The sequence below is a fragment of the Narcine bancroftii genome, chromosome 3, assembly GCF_036971445.1.
Source record: "Narcine bancroftii isolate sNarBan1 chromosome 3, sNarBan1.hap1, whole genome shotgun sequence".
NCBI lineage: Eukaryota > Metazoa > Chordata > Chondrichthyes > Torpediniformes > Narcinidae > Narcine > Narcine bancroftii.
In genome coordinates this window covers 288,271,825-288,293,189 of record NC_091471.1, presented here as the reverse complement: position 1 = coordinate 288,293,189, position 21,365 = coordinate 288,271,825, and the positions used below count along the sequence as shown (strand labels likewise).

At 43.4% G+C, this 21,365-nt stretch overlaps 1 protein-coding gene across 1 annotated transcript in view; it reads right to left on the bottom strand.

Annotated features, from left to right (window-relative positions):
- Window positions 1–341: 341 nt before the first annotated feature.
- LOC138758918 (procathepsin L-like) overlaps window positions 342–21,365 on the bottom strand; it is a 39,689-nt gene continuing 18,665 nt past the window's right edge. The window contains exons 3-8 of the mRNA XM_069928535.1: window positions 19,762–19,884; window positions 18,250–18,408; window positions 10,497–10,721; window positions 7,980–8,145; window positions 5,949–6,054; window positions 342–573 (exon numbers count right to left, since the gene is read on the bottom strand). Coding sequence (XP_069784636.1) covers window positions 474–573; window positions 5,949–6,054; window positions 7,980–8,145; window positions 10,497–10,721; window positions 18,250–18,408; window positions 19,762–19,884 — 879 coding nt within the window. The 3' untranslated portion in view covers window positions 342–473. The remainder of the gene's footprint in view (window positions 574–5,948; window positions 6,055–7,979; window positions 8,146–10,496; window positions 10,722–18,249; window positions 18,409–19,761; window positions 19,885–21,365) is intronic.

The window sequence follows — 21,365 nt, the reverse complement described above, 5'->3', positions numbered from 1 at the left end:
TCTCCCAAGAATAGAACTTATAACCCATGAAGCAAAAATCACTTCAGTTCCCTGCAGCAGAGAACCCAGTGGAAATGGTGATATCTGAATTCCCCAACCCGCTCCACTCTTTATGGGAGTAGTGCCGCCAATGTAAAAGCCTTCTCATAACAACGCCTTGTGAGTTTGGCATCCCAGAATATGCAGAAGATTGTCCAAGGGCGCATTCTTCCAATAACTACATGTTCAATGGCAATTTGGTTCTTGGACCAATGATATTTAATGTCAAAATTAAATGATGGACGCAATACAAGTGACACCAGAATTGAAATGAACAGTTCAGATTAAATGGCTCAGCATAATTTAAAGATCATTTTGTAGAAACTTTAATTTGTTCATGATTCATAGTTAATAAACAAACAATATGTGGAAGTATTTAATGTTGTAGAAAGTGCCAAAAGTTTTGTTTTCCAAAGACGATCACCCCCTCAGTCCTAAACCAGAGGATAGATTGCGTAGTTAGTAATTCCACAGTTGTTGTTCCTGTCCTTTGCCATCTTGATGTAGCCATAATCTCCCCACCATTTTCCAAAACTGAGGATAAAAATATTAAAGTTTGAATTAAAATCTTGACAAATTACAGCTATTGTCTACAAAACATTCAATACAAGATTTCCAAAAATGGACAAACCTAGGGTATAATTACTGGGGAAAAGCTTAATCAAGTCACTTTGCTTCAGCTTGTGACTGGTCCACACCAATGAAAACGTTTGTCGCACAAATTAGGCCCTTCGCCACAATGTACCTGTGCCAACTAGGTTGTCAACCCAAACTGGTTCCATTCACTTGCATTCAGCCCATATCCCTCTCAACCTTTCCTAGCCATGGACCTATCTAAATGTCTTATGAATGTCACAATTGTGCTGGCCTCCACCACTGCTTCTGGAAGTTCATTCCATACACCCACCTCTATCGGAGTGAAAATGGTGCCCCTTAGGTCCCGATTAAATCTTTCCCCTCTCATCTTAAAATCAATGCCCTTTGGTGTTAGAACACCCAACTTTGGAATCCGTTAGTCATACAACATGTAAACAGACTCACGGACCCAGCCTGTCCATGCTGCACAGATTTAGTCTCACTTGCCTGCATTAGGCCATTGCCCCTCACTTGCCTCCACCCTTTGGCAGCTCGTTGTAGGTGCCCACCACCCTCTGAGTGAAGAACTTCCCCCTCGCGTCCCTTCTAAATCCCATATCCTCATTTTATATTTGTTCCCTCTCATCTTTGATTCACCCTCTCAGAAACAGACTATTCACTTTTTCCATACCCCTCATGATTTTATAGTTCCCTCTCAATCTCCTAACGTTCTAAGGAGAATAGGCCCAGTTTTTCTAGTTTCTCACGATAACTTCCCTAATCCAAGAAAACAACTTTCTAAACACTCTCTGTATCCCTTCCCACTTCATAATATCTTTCCTACAGCGAGGCCACCAAAATTGCGCACGATATTCCAAGTGTGACCTCATCATCATCTCACGTAACTTTAACATTACATCCCAACACTTGTAGTCAGTGCCCCAAATGATAAAGGCAGGCATCCCAAATGCTCTCTTCACTACACTGTCTGCCTGCGCTGATAATTTCAAAGAGTTCCCACACCACAAGGTTCCTCTACCCCATAGAGCCCTGCTGATAACAGATCAAGTCTTGCCCTGGTTCGATTTACCCAGTGTAGCACCCCATACTTCTTCGAGTTGAACCGCATCTGCCATTCCTCAGCACAGTTCACCATCTGATCTATATCCCATTGAAAACCCAGGCCACCTTCTAAACTGTCCACTAGAGCACACATTTTCATGACATCAGCAAACTTACTCCCTTGGTACAAGCATCCTTGTCCCAATCATTTGTGTTTAACAAAAGTCAGGGTCCTAGCACTGAACCCTGATGGATTCCAATGTTCATGATCCTCCAGTCTGAAAAATTTCCCTCTACAACCACTCTCTGATTCCTATCACTTCTTTTTAATCCAGTGGATTAGTTGGCCTCCTACTCTGTGTGCCCTAACCAACTTACCATGTGGCACATTATCAAACCTGTTGCTAAAATCCATATAATTAACATCAATTACCTTGCCCTTTTCTACTTTCTTCATCGACTACTCAAAAAATTCATTCATTTATGAGAGTTGATAACCCACACGCGCATCCTTTATTTTTTCCTGGCCATCCAAACGTTCTCCTACCATTGACGTCAGACTAACAGGTCTATAGTGACCCAGATTATCCTTGCAGTCCTTTCTAAATAAACACCACCATGTTTGCCATCTTCCAGACCTTCCAAACGTCTCCTGTCCTCAGCCATGGACAATATCAATCCTGCCTTCCCCACAATGTTCTGGGATGGACCTGGTCTGGACCTGGAGATTTATCCACCTTGATATGATTGAAGACTGCTAACACCTCCCTACTACTGATGCAGACATGCCTGAAGCTAACTTTAGGTACCTCTCTCACCCCCAACTCCTGCTTATGGTGCTCACAAAATATTCATTCCCTCAAGACCCTTTTCTTAATCTGCCAAAGCCATTTCAAAATCTTATTGAGCCCTCTTTATTTCCCCCTTCACTGTACTTCTACCTTCCTTATATTCCCCAAATGTTTCTGCCTAGATCTGATTTAGGCCACCTTTTCCTTTCTGATTTGTGCCTCTACATCTATATTAACCATTGTTCCTTTACTTTGAAATGTCTGCCCTTTATCCCACTGGGAAGATGGCCGTGTCGAACCATCCTTACCACACTCAGACCCTGCCCAATTGGCAGACATGCTCTAATTCTCCAACATTTGCGTCCAGTCAACTATTGCTATCTCCTGCCTAATCAGTCAACTTTTTACCTTACCTATATCGATCATGATTTTACACATATCTGTTGGTTTCCTTTAGCCTCCTCCTCTTTAAGGAGAAAAGTTCTAAAATCCAAGTCCCGCCAGTCCTCAGTAAGATTCTCTGCATCTTTTCCTACTTAAATTATATATTTTCTATCCCCAGATGACCGGGAACTGTACAGAATACTCCAACTATGGTCTCTACAATGCCTTGTGCAGTCCGGGTTAGGATACACATGGATCTTCCCTACAGTGTTGACGTGAACAGACCAAGCAAGGAAAGATTTAGCAGCTGGGAATTCCACAAGACTGATAGGCTAAGAATGCTTCTGGACTCATAAACTTGGATTCTGTTTTAGGCAGTCGCATATTACACTGCAGAGCAGGGTAAACATCAGGACAGTTAAATCCAGAGGTTCTCTTTGCATCATATGTCCAGAAGAGATAGGAGCAGAATTAGGCCAGTTGATCCCATCTTCTCTGCCGCTCAAATCATGGCTGATATATTGTTCCTTTCGACCCAAAAATCTTGCCTTCTTCCCCTAACCTTTGATGCCTTCACTAATCAAGAACCTATCAATCCACTTTAAATCTACCTTAAATCTATGACTTGGGCCTCCAGAGCAGTCTGTGGTAACAAATTCCACTGATTCTCCACCCTCTGCCTAAAGAAACTTCTCCTCATCTCTGTTCTAAAGGGACATCTTTTTATTCGGAAGCTGTGCCCTCTGGCCCTAGACTCTCCTACTACTGGTGACATCTTCTCCACCTCCACTCTATCCAGCCCTTTCAATATTTAGCATGAGATCCATCCTCATCCTTCTAAGCTCCAGAGTACAGGCCCTATTCAAATGCTCCTCATAATTTAACCTTTTCATCCCCAGGATTATTCTTGAAGTCCCTCTCCAGCACCAGCACATTCTTCCTGGGATAGGGGTCCCAGCATTGCTCACAGGATCCCAAATCTTCAGGAATGAGAATGGTTTTGGTAAGAGCTGTAGCTCTGCTCAAATCAAGGGAGTGGGGCATGTGGAAGAAAATACAGCACCCTGCATAATGTTTGGGACATTTTGCTTCACAGGTATTTGGGAGTACTCAGGTACGTCTAATTGCTTCATTGGTGCAGGTACAAGAGAACTGGGCTTGCTTCTAAGCCTTTGATCACCTTTTCCGTCTACAATTGCCATTTTTCAACGTGAGAACCTGAGTTGTTCCAATGAAAGTCAAAGAAGCCCTTGTGAAGCTGAAAAGCAAGAATAAAGTAAGAGACATTGCCCAAACCTTGGGATTATCAAAATCAACTGCTTGGAACATCATTCAGAAGAAAGAATGTACTGGTGAGCTCATTAATTGCAATGGGACTGATAATCCAAAGAAGACCCACTACTGCTGACGATGGAAGAATTTTCACCATAATGAAAAAAAATCCCTAAACAAATGTCCATCAGATTAGAAACACTCTTCAGGAGGCAGATGTGGCTCTGTCAATGACCACTGTCTGTAGAAGACTTTATGATCAGAAATACAGAGGCTACACTGCAAGATGCAAACTATTAATTAACCACAGAAACAGGATGGCCAGATTAAAGTTTGCAAAGAATGATTTAAAAGAGCTTTCAGAATTCGGGAAAAAGGACTATGGACAGATGAGACCAAGATCAACCTGTATCAGAGTGATGGCAAGAGCAAAGTGTGGAGGCAAAAAGGAATTTCCCAAGATCCATAGCATACCACCTTTGCCATGGTTTGCATCTTGCAGTGTTCCTCTGTATTTCTGTTCATGAAGTCTTCTGCGGGCAGTGGTCATTGGTACATCAGCACCTGCCTCCTGAAGAGTATTTCTGATTTGTTGGGCACACATTTGGGGATTTTTCTTCATGGTCATGAAAATTCTTCAGTTATCAACAGTCGATGTCTTCCTTGGAATACCAGACCTTTTGTGTTTACAGAGCTCACAGAACATTCTTTCTTCTTAACGATGTTCCAAACTGTTGATTTTGGTAATCCTAAGGTTTGGACGATGTCTCTTACTGTTTTATTCTTGCTTTACAGCCTCATAATGGCTTCTTTGAATTTAATTGGCACAACTTTGGTCCTCACGTTTAAAGTGGCAACTTCAGATTCCAAAGGTGATCAAAGGCTTAGAAGCAAGCCCAGTTCTCTTGCACCTGCACCAATGAAGCAATTAAACATACCTGAGTACTCACAAACACCTGTGAAGCCAAATGTCCCAAACATTATGGTGCCCTGGAATGAGGGGGCGTCGTGGGCCGAGTGACCGTATGGTTAGACGGGCCGAATTGCCCCCCCCCGACGTCCAACACAAGATGGGGCAGGCCGCCCCCACTTCCCTTCTGAGGAGAAGTTCACGGTTGGCGGCATGCGTTGCCTGGGAGATAACACCACTTCCATATTGCGTGCCGCTGGACAGGGAGTGGCGCAGCGACGCGCCAACGTCACTCCCAAGGCCAGCGCACCCCTCGCAGGAAGTGGGCCGTCCCCTAGAGCAGCGCGAGGCATTCAAAATAAAGTTCACCTCGTGCTGCGTGGACTTCTCTCATTTCGGTAGCACTGCCGCCAGCAGACGCCACAGGACAATGTATAAAAAGTGGTCAAACCAGAACGTATACAAATAACCTTGAATAAAATCTGGAATGAGCACTTTTATGACATGTGAATTGTTTGATTTCAAATTTAAAACTGTGAAGCGCAGGGGCAAATAAAGGAAAAAAAAGTGTCTTTGTCCCCAACATTATGGAGGGCGCTGTATGTCAGATCTTTCCCTACTTCAACATGGCAGAAACAAATCAAAATGACCACAAGTTCCTCTTCCACTGGTCAGCTGCCTTTTTGCCCATCTACCAATCTTAAAAATTATCCTCCCTCTTTTCTTTCATTGTCTTCACTCTGCAATTAATACTCCATAACATTTATTTGCACCCTGCATCACATATATATTTCTAACCAATATTTAGCATTAGGTCATTGAAATCAAACTGATTTTCTAGTTTATTTTTAAGAATAGACTGTGGGCTGAAATAGTGTGATGATTTAATGTGATCCATTATTAGGTTTCCATACCTGTTTTTGACAATCCAATAGTTCTTTCCATTTTCGCTTCCATATCCCACAATGAGTACTCCATGGTTTATCTCATAATTATTGCACTCTGGTTCATAGTAAATGCCTGCAGTGAGAAGTGATTAAAATCACAAGGTGATCCTTGCAGGCCACAATCTCAGCAAATATCACGTTTCTCCTCAATCTGTGAACTGCCTTCAGGAGAGCAAACCCCTGGATCAACAGTGGGTTTGGGTCAAGACAGGTTAGAGGGTGTAGAACGGACACAATTATTAACTTTGCAATTGATGAGGCAAACTTACACAGTAAATGGCAAGGCTGAGAGTGGCCATGGGGACCACAGCACATTTAAGTAAAAGTCTTGTTTTCTTTACACCTCATGTAATAGAAATATTTCTTTTTGTAGTCAGTGAGAGAGGAGCATAGATGAAACCAAAACTTGACAGCCCATAAATTTTGAGCAGAGTCTTAAGGGAGCCACAGTAAGAGGATTGAGAATGACTGCTGTAGAGCATGATAGAATGCAGAGACCGAGGGGTGCAGGATCAGAGCTCCATGAAAGTGGTGACTCAGACCTTTGCCATACTTGATTTATTTGGGTGAGAGATTAACTATACAAGTCAGTACCTCATGAGTCAACTGTAGGTGTTGTTGAGATGCAACAATGTCCAGTTCTGGTTGGCCAGCAATAGGAAGGGCACCAATTACACTGGACAACAAAGATTTTGCTTCCTGAACACTTTTGGGTGTATTTTATGGATTTCGGGCTCCTAATCACAAAAATCACCTTAAAATTTTCTAACAACTTTTTAAATATAACCTATTTTTATGTTTTCCTGTCATATTTTAAGTCTCCTTCAAGCATTCAAAATCATGAACTGCAACACGCCATTGAAAATTCATTTTCTACATTCACACTGTGGACCTCTTCCCGGCTGATCTTGATACAAGTAGTGACGAACACGGGTGAAAGTTTTACCAGGATATTGTGACCATGAAAAAGTGGTATCAGGGCAACTGGAATCCATCAATGCAGGCCGACTATTGTTGGGCACTGACACCAGAGCCATCAGATGCTGAGTTCAAATGAAAATCAGCGGCAAAACATTTTAGGTCAGTTTAATTAACACAATGTGTCAGTTCATTATGTGATTAAATATGCTCAATTCAATAAAAATTCATTTTATGTTTCTCCAACTTCCTACATGATACAGCTAATCGAAAATTATATTTGTGTACATTTTGAAGTTGTCCCTCATAATCCACAATTTATTTTCGGGAAGCAAACCTTTATGACACTGGAATCTCTGCAAATTTCTACCCAAGTGTGGTGGTTGACTGGCTACATCACAGTCTGGTGTGGGGACACCAGTATTCCTGAGCATAAGGAAGTGGACACAACCCAGGACATCACTGGAAAAAACCTCCCCACCATAGGAAATATCTATGGGAAATGCTGCTGTCGGAGAGCAGCAGCAATCATCAAGGATCCACATCATCCAGCACACGCTCTGTTCTCACTGCCGCCATCAGGAAAGAGGTATAGGTGCCACAAGACTCACACCACCAGCTTCAGGAGCACCTGCTCCCCCTCCACCATCAGACTCCTCAACCATAAACTCAATCAGGGACTCCTTTAAGGAATCTTACTTGTGCATGTTCTAGTGAACTGGTGTGGACTCAAAAGGCTGACATGGCGTGTTTCCGCTCCGTAAATGGTTATATGGTTATTGATTTTTTTAAATTCTCTCTGTACTGCACAGTTTCTTTACATTTGTTATTTGCTGTTCTTTATTTGTTTATGCTGTACAGTTTTACAAAAAGTGGTAATTCTGCCTTGCCTGCAGAAAAAAGAATCTCAAAGGTGTATGTGCTGTCATATATGTACTCTGACAATAAATCGGAAATCTTTTGGGGGAAAAAAGATAGGAGTGGGTGCAAAGAAGCTTCATGAAGAGATGGAGGGCTGGGCATTTTTGATAATGTTACCAGGGTTGATGTAAATGTCAGATGTGGAATCTTTTTTTTTACCTGCTTTGTAAAACTGGAACGACTTATGTCTTGCATCAATGGCAGCAGAAATAGGTCCAACAACAGCCACAGCTTCTGCCAACGCCGTCTCATTCCGATAGCCGACAAACCTAAAACTGTAGCAAGAGGCCGCACGCCATTTGGGGTTATATTTACACGTGCCATCCTGAGGGGAGATTATACATTTTAAAAAAAAACAATTAGCTGTGTAGTCCTGATTATTTAATCTTAAAGCTTTTACTTGAGAAGTAAAACTGATTAAGCATTCAGTCACAGAGAGACCAGGGTATAACAATTGACATGTTAAAACATCACAAATAAGAAAGGAACAGACAATATGGGGTCAGTAGCCACGCAGCACAGAGCAGCCACTGCATCTGGACCGTCCTTCAAAATCCTCATTGCCAGGAGATACAGTGGAGAAACTGACCCTTCAGCCCACCGAATGAATGCCGACAGTAATCCTACATTAATCTCATTTCACTCTCGTCAACGCCCCTCAGAAATTTTCACTCATCTCCACAATAGGGAGGATTTACAGATCTTCTAAATCTGCAGGTCTTTGGAAGGTGAGAGAAAACAGAGCGCCCACACAGTCACAGGCAAACATGCAGACTCCACAAAGGTAGTGCCAGAGGCTGAGATTGAAAGCAAAAGACTGGCATCAGGAAATACAGGCAGCACTGGGGCCAGGACTGAACCTTCCAGCAATAATGGAGAACCAATGATAGATCTCCAGGTTAGGATGGTACTTGACTTGGAGGGGAATGCGCAGGTGGTGGTGTTCCCATTCTGCCCTTCACCTTCTTGGGTGAGGTCATGGGTTTTGGAGATGCTGCCAAGTAGAGACAAACACAGGACCTCAGTGTCAGCGAGTCATAGAGCGTGGAAACAGCCTGCCCATGCCAACCAAAAATGTCCTACCCACACCATTCCTGCTTGCCTGCATTTGGCTCGTGTCCTTCTAAACCCAACCCATCAATGCATCCATCTAAACGTTTCATGAAGGATGAAATAGTTCATGCTTTGACCACCTCATCTAGCAGCCCCTTCCATACACCCACCACTCTTTGTGTAAAATAGTCACCCCTCAGGTTCCTGTTAAATCTCTCCCCCCAACCCCTTCACCTAAAACTAATATCCATTGGTTACCAATTCCCCTACTCTGGGCAAAAGACTCTCGGAATTCAACCAATCTATTTTCCTCATCCTCCTGCACTGTATTTCAAAAGTTACATTTAAATTTATAGACAACACAGTAGAAGCCGATTTTGGCCCATGAAACATGTGTCACCCAATTACACTCAATTATCCTACCAACCCCGGAGAGAAATCTTGCAGGTCACGGGGAAAATATACAAACTCCTTACCATCAGCGCTGGATTTGAACGCGGGCCACTGGCGCTGTATTTTTGTGCTACTAACTGCTATGGTAACTGTGCACCACATGAACCAATCCTCTGCCCAACCAAGACCCGGCTGCAATCTTTGGCAACCATCCTCACTCTCCACAATACCAGACACTTTTGTATCACCTGCAAACTTGCCAATCAGGTTTTCAACTATCTCATTGACATCGATGGCAAACTGTGACCACAAGTCACAGGCCTCAGGTTCAATAACAACCTTCTACCATCACCCTCGGCTTTCTACCATGAAGCAGGTGCTGGTGAGCATGAATGATTAGGACAGTGGATGAGATGGAAATCAACCCAAAGATTGTAGCTGGGATGACGCTACAAAACACTGGGTGTATCATCAAATACGGAAAATGGAGGGAGCCTGATTTTTGAAGTCCTCTGCACCTGATTTTCACCTCTATGTTCTGCTGAAGAGATCTTTTATCGTCATTGAATGTCACATCAAAGTCAGTCAGCTGCTCAATTTCAGGCCTGTCAACTGAGCTTGTAAGTGCACCATGTCATGTGTAAAAGCACAACGCTGGAGAAACCCAGCAGGTCAAACAGTGTCCTTTATATAGCAAGGTAAAAATACATAACCGACATTTAGGGTTAGAACCCTTCATCGAACCTTGATGAAGGGCTCAAGCCCAAAACGTCAACTATTGATCTTTACCTTTGCTCGATAAAGGACACTGTTTGACCTGCTGAGTTTCTCCAGCGTTCTGTTTTTACTTCAACCAGTGTCTGCAGATTTTTGTATTTTACTTCATGCCATGTGTAACTGGCCCACATACATCAGCAAGGATCAAGTAAGGTTCATGCTCATGGCTCAGCTGGCAAAATGAGAGGTTATGCTACTGTCACCCCATTTATCTGGACTCCAGTAAGTAAATTGTCTCTACACCCTCCTCTTAATTCCTGCTCAGTGAACATACTTAAACATTGCTGCAAAATCAGGAACAGATTTAAAGATAAAGAGCTATTTCTATTAGTGCTACCTGCTATCATATTGTCCTATAATAGTAGAGTATTACAACCCTACTAATGGTTAGCCAACAGCTGAAGTTCACCTTGAAGAGCGCAATAATAGAAAAGGTGCAGAAATTAAACTTACGTTACCGGTGTACGGGTAATAAGACTCAGCATCAATCCCATTGTTCAACAAGATGTAATTGAAGGCATATTGCATCAGGCCACCTTGACATCCATGGTTGCCCTGAGCACTGGAGCAATCGACTAGGTTCTGTTCACTCAACGAAACAAGTTTTTGTGTCTTCTTGAATGTTTGTCCTTCAAGAGATCCTACTGCACTGAAAGCCCAGCATGAGCCACAATGACCCTGGAACCATGAGATGAGATAAGAGTTTATTGTGAGATACATGAATACAATGCACAGAAGCACCAAAATACTTTTGCTGCAGCCATGCAGGTGGGCAAGTACAATAGTATATATTAAATAATATGCCGACTGAAAAAGAGATCACTTAAAAAGAAAGGCCTGACATCTAAAATCTAGAAAGCTCCAAAAACCGCCATTTTTTCCATGGTGCTGGTACAGGGGCAGGGAGGAAGAGAGAGAGAGGGGGAAGAGAGAGAGAGGGGGAAGAGAGAGAGAGAAAGAGAGAAGCGACTAGGTTGGGCAGGAGATAGACGGCAGCGCGACTCAGGTGTGCGAGGGGGGAGGAGAGAGAGAGACAGCAGCACGACTGGAAGGGGGGTGGACACGTCAGCACAATTTGGGTGGGCTTAAATCTGGGGCAAGTTGGCTTTTGTTCTGAAATCCGGAAAAATCCAAAATTTGAAACACACTGTCCCCCAAGGGTTCCAGATAAAGGATTGTGCACCTGTCATAAAGAATGTCATAACAATTACAGCACGGAAACAGGCCATTAGGCCCTTCTAGTCCGCACCGAACCAAACACCCCTTTCTAGTCCCACCTCCCTGCACAATGCCCATAACCCTCCATCTTCTTCTCATCCATATACCTGTCCAACCTTTTCTTAAATAATACAATTGACTCCGCCGCCACTATTTCTCCCGGAAGCTCATTCCACACGGCTACCACTCTCTGAGTAAAGAAGTTCCCCCTCATGTTACCTCTAAACCTCTGCCCCTTAATTCTTAACTCATGTCCTCTTGTTTTAATCTTTCCTCCTCTTAACGGAAATAGTCTATCCACATCCATTTTGTCTATCCCTTTCATAATCTTAAATACTTCTATCAAATCCCCTCTCAACCTTCTACGCTCCAAAGAATAAAGACCCAATCTGTCCAATCTCTCCCCATACTCCAGATGCTTAAACCCAGGCAACATTCTGGTAAACCTTCTCTGCACTCTCTCCACTCTGTTTATATCCTTCCTATAATTAGGCGACCAGAACTGCACACAAAACTCCAAATTAGGCCGCACCAACGTCTTATACAATCTCAACATCACCTTCCAACTCCTATATTCCATGCAATGATTGATAAAGGCCAGCATACTAAAAGCCTTCTTCACCACCCAATTCACGTGAGTTTCTACCTTCAGGGAACGATGTACCGTTACTCCTAAATCTTTCTGCTCTTCTGTATTCCTCAATGCTCTCCCATTTACCACGTATGTCCTATTCTGATTCTTCTTACCAAAATGAAGCACCTCACACTTATCAGCATTAAATTCCATCTGCCATTTTTCAGCCCACTTTTCTAAGCAGCCCAAATCCCTCTGCAATCCTTGAAAACCTTCTTCATTATCCACTATTCCACCTATCTTAGTATCGTCTGCATATTTACTAATCCAATTCACCACCCCATCATCTAGATCATTAATGTATATAACGAACAACAATGGGCCCAATACAGATCCTTGAGGCACACCACTGGTCACCGGCCTCCAACCTGACAGACAATTATCCACTACCACTCTCTGGCCTCTCCCTTTCAGCCAATGTTCAATCCATTTGACTATCTTAAAATTTATACCTAAAAACTGCACCTTCCTAACTAACCTTCCATGTGGTACCTTATCGAAGGCCTTACTGAAGTCCATATAGACAAAATCCACTGCGCTACCCTCATCCACATTCCTAGTCACCTCTTCAAAAAATTCAATCAGATTGGTCAAACATGACCTTCCTCCCACAAATCCATGTTGAGTGCTCCTGATCAGACCCTGTCTATCCAGATGTTTATAAGTACTATCTCTAAGAATTTTCTCCATTAATTTACCTACCACAGACATCAAACTTACAGGCCGGTAGTTGCCAGGCTTCCTCCTTGAACCCTTTTTAAATAACGGAACCACATTCGCAATGCGCCAATCCTCCGGCACTATCCCCATATCTAATGACATTTGGAAAATTACCGCCAGAGCCTCTGCTATTTCCTCCTTCACTTCTCTCAATGTCCTGGAGAAGATCCCGTCTGGTCCCGGAGACTTATCCACCTTTATATTCTTCAAAAGCCTTAAAACTACACCTTTTGTAATCTCTATATTCCCCATATTTACCCAATTTGCTTTTTTTTATCCCACATCTCCCAATATCCTTCTCCTTAGTGAATACCAAAGAAAAGAAACTGTTCAATATCTCCCCCATTTCTCTAGGCTCCACACACAGTTTTCCACTCTGATTTTCTAAGGGACCAATTTTGTCTCTAGCTTTCCTCTTACCATTAACATATTTGTAGAACACTTTTGGATTAGTTTTCACCCTGCTTGCCATAGTTTTCTCGTACCTTCTTTTAGCTTTCCTAATTCCTCTCTTAAGATTCCTCTTACATTCAATGTATCTTTCAAACATCTCCTTAACTCCATGCTTCTTATATCTAATGTACGCCTCCCTTTTTCTTCGAACCAAGTTTCCAATATTCCTTGAAAACCACGGCTCTCTCAAACCTTTTGCCCCTCCTTTTAACCTAACAGGAACATAAAGCTTTTGCACTCTCAAAATCTGATCTTTAAAAGACTTCCATCTCTCTACTACATCCTGCCCATAAAACAAATTGTCCCAATGCACACCCTGCAAGTCCTTTCGCATCTCCTCAAATCTAGCTTTTCCCCAATCAAAAACCTCAATCCTTGGCCCTGATTTCTCTCTTTCCATAATGACATTGAAGCTGATGGCATTATGATCACTGGACCCGAAGTGCTCGCCAACACTAACCTCCGTCACTTGACCCATCCCATTTGCCAACAGTAGATCTAACACTGCTCCTTCTCTGGTCGGCACCTCTACATATTGTTGTAAAAAACTATCTTGCACACATTTCACAAACTCTAACCCATCCAGTCCTTTCACAGAATGTGTTTCCCAATCTATATGTGGAATTAAAATCTCCCATAATTACAACCCTGTGCTTATCACAAATATCTACTATCTCCCTACAGATTTGCTCCTCTAGGTCTCGGTCCTCTCCGGGTGGTCTATAATACACCCCTACAAGTGTAGCCTCTCCTTTCCTACTCCTCAGTTCCACCCAAATAGCCTCCGTGGATGTGCCCTCTAATCTATCCTTCCTAGGCACCGCTGTAATATTTTCCCTGACAAGCAATGCAACCCCACCTCCTCTTGCCCCTCCGACTCTATCACACCTAAAACAACGAAACCCAGGGATATTCAGTTGCCAATCACATCCCTCCTGCAACCATGTCTCACTAATCGCTACCACATCATACTTCCAAGTATCAATCCACACCTTCAGCTCATCCACCTTTTTTACAATACTCCTGGCATTAAAATATATGAATTTCAGGGATTTCCCAATTTTTAATCCCTGTTTTCCCTCATCTTTAAGAACAACATTATTTACTTTTCCTGCCAATTGCCCTTCATCTTCTTCCAGAGCATTTCCCTTCTCTATCACCTGCCCATCCATATTCAAATACTTACTACAAACTTTCTTTGTTTGCATTCTAACCTTCTCCTTACTGCTCTGTACTATTTTGTTCCCTCCCCCCAACCATTCTAGTTTAAAGGATCCTGAGTAGCCCTAGCAAATACCTCTGCCAGGATTCTGGTCCCCCTGGGATTTAAGTGTAAACCGTCCTTACTGTACAGGTCACATCTCCCCCAAAAAAGGTCCCAGTTATCCAGAAACTTAAAATCCTGCCCCTTACTCCACCCCTTCAGCCACGTGTTAATCCTCCACCTCATTCTATTTCTATTCACACTGTCACGTGGCACAGGGAGTAATCCAGAGATTACCCCCTTTGCGGTCCTTCTTTTTAACTCCCTACCTAACTGCCTGTACTCACTTTTTAGGACCTCTTCTCTAATTCTCCCTATGTCATTGGTACCTACATGTACCACGACCTCTGGCTCCTGTCCCTCCCACTTTAGGATATCTGGGACACGAGCAGCAACATCCCGGACCCTGGCACCAGGGAGGCAAACCACCATCCGGTTCTCCTTGCTGCGTCCGCAGAATCCCCTATCCGTCCTCTTAACTATGGAGTCTCCTACCACAATTGCCCTCCTCTTCCTTTCCCTCCCTTTCTGAGCTACAGGGGCCGACCTCGTGCCGGAGGCAGAGCCACTGTCACTCCCCCCAACCTTGATGTCCCCCTCAACAGTGCTCAAAGAGGCGTATTTATTACTGAGGGTTACATTCACAGGGCTCGTCTCTATTCACAGGGCTCGTCTCTATTCACAGGGCTCGTCTCTATATTCAGTCGCAGTTAGTGCAAGAAAAAAAAAAGTGATGTTTCAGTAGTGCTGACAGAGCTTTTGGAGGTCCCAGAGTAGTTTATGTTTAGGATTGGGGTGATAGGAGAACAGCAGCAATCATCAAGGTTCCACACCGCCCAGCACACGCTCTGTTCTCGCTGCTGCCATCAGGAAAGAGGTGTAGGTGCCACAAGACTTGCACCCCCAGGTTCAGGAACAGCTGCTCCCCCTCCACCAACAGACCCCTTAATAATTAATTTAAGATCACTTCATTGTTTTCTTCCCTCCCTGTACTGCACAGTTTGGTTACATTACTGATTTACACAAGGCCTGAAATGTCGGCAACATATCTTTTGACTCCTTTAGGTGCTGAAAAGACCGGCTGAGTTCCTCCAACATTATGTTGCACTAGCATATCAAGAAGCAACAGGTATCAGTGGGAATTGCTCTGATATTTGTGGTCTTGCCACAATCTCAGGCAATGTTGAGATGAAGAAGCCTCTGGAGAGAGTCAGGTCATCCTCCTCAGGGCTGGGTGGGGGGAGGTGGGGGGGGAAGGGTGGAGAAAATCTGATTGCTAAGCCATGAATGGGCAATCAGCCTAAAGAGGGGTTCAGTCCAAAAATAAGTGAGCTGCAGCAGGAACTCAACTATTCGGGCACTCTCTGTGGAGAGAAATGACACAGGAGCAGAACTAGGCTATTCAGTCCGTCCCAACATTCAATCATGAGCTGATCCAGCTGACCTGGATGCAGCTGAATTCTCTTGTGGCTGAGACAGATGCTTTCCACTCTTTCTCATCTGCCAACACCTTCACTTGTCCTCGAAAAATTTTAAATGCAGCTTTGGTCAAGGAGCCCCATGCTGACAGTCACAAACTGAGCCTACCCTGACCATCAAGATCCACTGAGACTCATCCCATTCCCTGTACTTGGCAATATACCATCCTTCATAGTGAATGCAGATGACGTGTATTCATTTAGAACCTTGTCCACATCCCTTTGTTCCACGCAGACAACCCCTTTGATGATGAAGGGAGTATACTTTTTTGCAAGTTGTTTTCCGTCTTCTTACATACTTATAGGATGACTTGATATTCTCCTTAAACCAAAGATACTTCATGATTATTTTTTTCTTCAAGTACTCTCTTTATTCCTCAAGCAACTCACTTGGTTTCACTTGGCCTATGAAGTTGTATTCTTGATCACACCTTCAATAACCTTTGCCATTCAAGGTTCCTTAATCTTGCCATCCCTTTTCCCCTTACCTGCTGTTCTCAAACTCGAAGTTTTATTTGAAAGATGCTTACTTCTCAGGTATTTTGATATTAAGAAAAATTTTGACAGGTACGTGGATGCAAGGGGTGTGGAGGGATATGGGGTGTAGGTCCGTGGGATCAGGCAAAATGATAGTTTGGTCTGAGCCCTGAGAATCCTAAAACCCAGCAGCAATGGATATTCACCAAGACAAATGGTCACTTAAACAAAAGTTGCTTTTAATTATCTTTAAACATGAAAATAGAATCACACTTTAACTTATCACTATTGACTTACTTAACCTAACTTAACCCCCTTCTAATTCTAAGCACACATGTATGTAATGAGTGTGGAAGTTCAGAAAAATTCTTTGGTTCACGGTCCAATCTCACTTCTCATTCCTCCAAGTTCACTGGTTGCAGGCAATTCTTACACTGTGCACAGAATTTAACATTTTAAAAGTTCACTAGGGTTTGGTGCTTGAAAGGTAAATGGTTACCACTCAGGAAGGTTCTTGTCGGTTTATAGAGAGATTTGCTGTTCCACGTCATGGACAACCGATTTATTTCCATCAACCACTTCAGTGTTTTGCTGAGAAAACTAGCTCCTTCAAGGTTCTCCAGATGATAACCTCTTTCTTTCAGGTCACCACAGAGTTTCTTTTTGTTTTCCTTATTCCAAGTGAAACATTAGTCAGCTAGTCCTCTCCTCTTGCATGAACCACAAGGGCTTTGACCAGGCCATCTTCCAAATGGGGCTTTTCTCAAGCTTGCCAGGTTGTCCTGTTCCAGTCCCAGCTGCTGTCTGCTGGCTGTAACACTGTTGAAGTGATATATATATTTGTGTGTGTGTGTGTGTGTGTGTGTGTGTGTGTGTGTGTGTGTGTGTGTGTGTGTGTGTGTGTGTGTGTGTGTGTGTGTGTGTGTGCGTGTGTGTGTCCCTCCCACAGAGAGAAAGCCTGTTTGACTCTCTCTCTGCTTGCAAAGCCACATGACCCTCTTATAACAGAAAGCTCCCCTCCAAACAGAAGGCAGCTCCGACGAGATCGTCCATTAGTGAAGTCTCTCGGGCACTCTCCAAAGCTCGCAAAAGGTGTGAAGCCGATACGTCTAGCATGGGGCAGAGCTCCAGTATTTCAAATAAGATCTGTTTTAAAATGTTTGCATGTGACCTTCTCTAACAAACCTTTCCCAATTTATCTCCCAAAAACATATCTATATACTCTGTCATAGAGTGTTCTGGAGTGCTAGGGTGCTATGATACAATTATTTTAGGCACCCTGCAATTTTCATCCTGAAGATGGTGGAATGGTTCAACCATTCAAAGTTGGGGTAGCCCAGCAGCACAGCTCGTAGAGCCACTGACACAGCACCAGGGACCCAGGTTCAATCACACCTTTAGAGACTATCTGTTTGGAGGTTGCACATTCTCCCTGAGACCAAGTGAATCTCCTCCAGGTGCTCCAATTCCACCCCCACCCCCCTCCACATCTCAAAGGCATGAGGATCAGAAGATGAATCTGCTACTGCAAATGGTGGGTGAGCGGGAGAATCTGGGGTATGAGGAGAATAAATAATGAGATTAATATCAGCTAGGTTGTTGCCAACGCTGTCCCAATGGGCCAAACTGTCTGTGTTCGTGCTGTGTCTCTCTGTGACAGCATTAACATCTCTCACACAGAAAAGCAAATAATCAATGAAGCAGTTTCAGTTTCCTCTTCAGCATTTAGGCCATCTATTTCAGTGCCAGGGACTCGTGTTTGAATCCAGCACTGTTTGTACATTCTTCCCGTGTCTGTGTGAGTTTCCTCCGGAAGCTCCAGTTCCCTCTCATCTTTCAAGAACGTAACGCGACTGTAGATTAATTGACGCATTTGAGGTGCTCGGGTTCGTGGGCTGGAAAGGGCCTGTTACCATGCTGTATGTCTAAATTTATATTTAGTGATTCCCGTCAGGACCTTACCTGGTCTTTCACTCCCGTCACATAACCTTTAGTCCTCCAGTCTACACTGAGGGGAAGTCGGAAAGGTTTGGGCCCAGCTGAAGCAGCCTCCTTCCAGCTTAAGTTCTTCATTTCAAACTCATGAAATCCATTTGAAAACTTACTGAATTCCTCAGCTGTCTATAAATAATCAGCAGAATATTAAAATTAGGACAAACCAACAAACAACCACCTCAACAAAAAAAAAATCCCTGCACTTAGAAACCAAAACAGCAAATCAGAAGGAGCGAACTTCCTGAGGTTTGCTCGCTGGTGGTTGGCACATCCTCAATAGGAGAACACATGACTGAAACAGGAACAAATCCAGTAAAAAAAGCCCCACCACCATCTCTCCATCTACTCTACTTTTTTCTCTTCCCCTCATCATGGTTTTTCCCTCTATCTGCCTCTCACACCTTCTGCCCATACTCTTTCACTTCTGGGCCCTTCCCCCCCCTCCCCCTCACCACCCCCCCCCCCAGTTTCTTTCCCCTATGATATATGTAATTTTACCTATTTTATCTTCACCCTGATAAAGGGTCCAGTTCCAAAATGTTGACTGGCCATTTCAACCCGAGGATTCTGAGTTCCTCTAGCAATTCCCTCTGCCCCAAATCCAGTTAACACAGATTCTCCTCATGCTTTTTTTTTTCCCTCTACTAAAATTCATGACCTGCATTAAAACCACAGCTGCAGACAGGAGAAGCTGAGAGAAGGTATGACGGCTCGTCTTTACTCCCTTGAGCATTTAAGTGTTTCCGTAAATTCACTTCCTCATTGCAGTCAGTTCTGCTGAGGGTCAACAACTCCCTGTGCTGACTGACTTGCCCTCCTGTAGAATAGCAACCCACTCCCACGAGAGGCACCTCCATATCAGAGCTCAACAAATACAGAAGCGGAATGTAAATATGGCTGAATCAGTCAACACCTGCATTCACAAGATCAATCTCTCCAGCAACCAGAGGGTGCCAGACATGAACCTTCCTTGGAGAGATCACTGGGCAGTGATGAGTTAGATATCTCTCCTCCTGAAGCCAGTTATATCAGCCCAAAATAATCCCTACAATCTGATTCACCAGTTAAGGTTTGGGTTCAGGGTGAACTCCCAGCACTACACTATGTAAAACTCTGAAAATTCAGCTGACTCAGATACTCAGTTAGTTAATTGGATTTATACCCAACACATTTTCAATGATCTTTTGTTTAGATATTACACTGCAGTTTTGACATCTGATCTTAAATAAGTGAGTCCCGCTGAGTTTGCACAAATGTGGGAACGGATCCCGGTGAGTTTATAAGGCAAACATACCAAGTGAACTAAATGCTGAATATCAGGGTTTCAGAATATTTGGTTATCAGATTTCTGGAATTTTAACACACTATGGGATCTGCACCCTGGAAAATGGAAACATGCCTTCCGACCTTCTGAGATTGTACTGACCAACGAGCTCACACGACAGTAATACTGTGAACAACACTTTATTCCCTACTCACAAAATCTCCAAAATGGTTCATTCCCATCAGAAATGAGTGTTTTCCCATGGAATGCTCCAGATTGTGCTGTTCGATTAACTGCAAGTTTTTCTCCCACACCATCCTCCTGTATTGATTTTCATCCTGAGAGAGGAAAGAAATAAAACTTCAAGGTCACGTGCAATCTTGGGAAAATGTCATTATCACTCTCGGAGAGCCGATCAGTGGTAGGAACTGATAAAAAGCTGTCACATCCGGAGGGGTCTCCACAGGGTGGGTGTGGAGCAGGTGGCCTGCGCCGGTGAGGGAACCTAAAGACGAGCCGTTCATTACAGCGGAGAGACAGTTAGCAGATTGTGATATCACTTTGCTGAGCGCCTCCTCTCCGTCCACAACCACAGCGACATCCCAATAGCCAATCAGTTCGATTCTGAGTCACATTCCCAGACTCACGTCTGTCATTGGCCTTTTGCACTATCGCATTAACATTAATTTCTCTGCTTGCTACTAAACTTTCTTTCCCCTCCCCCTTTCCTGTCTTTCCAGTTCTCCCCTCCCTTCCCCCTTACCCACTCACTTTTATTTCAACCACGGTGCCTACAGATTTTTGTGATTTACTAAAGACAGGAATCACTGGATTAATGCAAGGTCAACCATTCAAGGTGGAAATGAGGCAACGGGTCTTCTTTCTAAGGGTGATTGAGTCTTGGGAACCATCATCCTCAATCAGTAACACACCAGCGGACTTTGGTCTAAGACTGTTTTCACAGCCAGCAACAACTGGTGGAGTTCCGGCTCTGGATACGGGGACCACCTTCCAGATTTCTGGAACATCAACCCAGAATTCCAATCAATTTGGATAGGGCTTCATGCATGACCTTCTCCCAGGAGACAGACAAACAATAGCACTGAATCAACGATAAAAGGAACTGTTGAACATAATCACTGATTGCAATGAGTTGGGGAGACTTTTTCGGGTATAATTGTTAGGAGTCTGGTTGAATGAAATGCCAGTTCAGCAGAAACTTCCTGGTGCCCCTTTCAATTCAACTTTTAATGTCTTCCTTCCATACCCTGTCATTTTCCCCATTTGACACATGTCGCCCCTGCTCTGAAAGCGGCCATAGACTCTTGGTATCACAACTGGCACCCCTTCCTGCCGCAGGGGATTACCTTGCTGCTACACCATCAAGAAGTGCTTGCTCTGTACATCAAGCTGCAAGAAAAAGAGAATGATGAAACAAGCTATAAACCCAAACAAGAGTGGGAACAAGATCTAAGCATAAAGATAAAGAACGAAACATGCGAAAAGCTATGCTCCAGAACTAAGAGAAATACACAGGCTATACACCACACCCCAAAAGTTAAATAAATGGGACCCAACAGTATCAGATAGATGTTTTCGCTGTAAGAAGGAAACGGGAACAACAGTACATGCAATTTGGGCATGTGAGAAAGTGGAAAAGTTTTGGGAAGATTTAAATCAGGTATTAAATAAAATCACAAAAAGCAACATACCAAAAAATCCAGAGATCTTTCTTCTAAGTAATATAAGAAGTAAAGGACTTGGACTCGATTTGGATGGAGCACAAAAAAGATTTATTATGATAGCCTTAGCTGTAGCA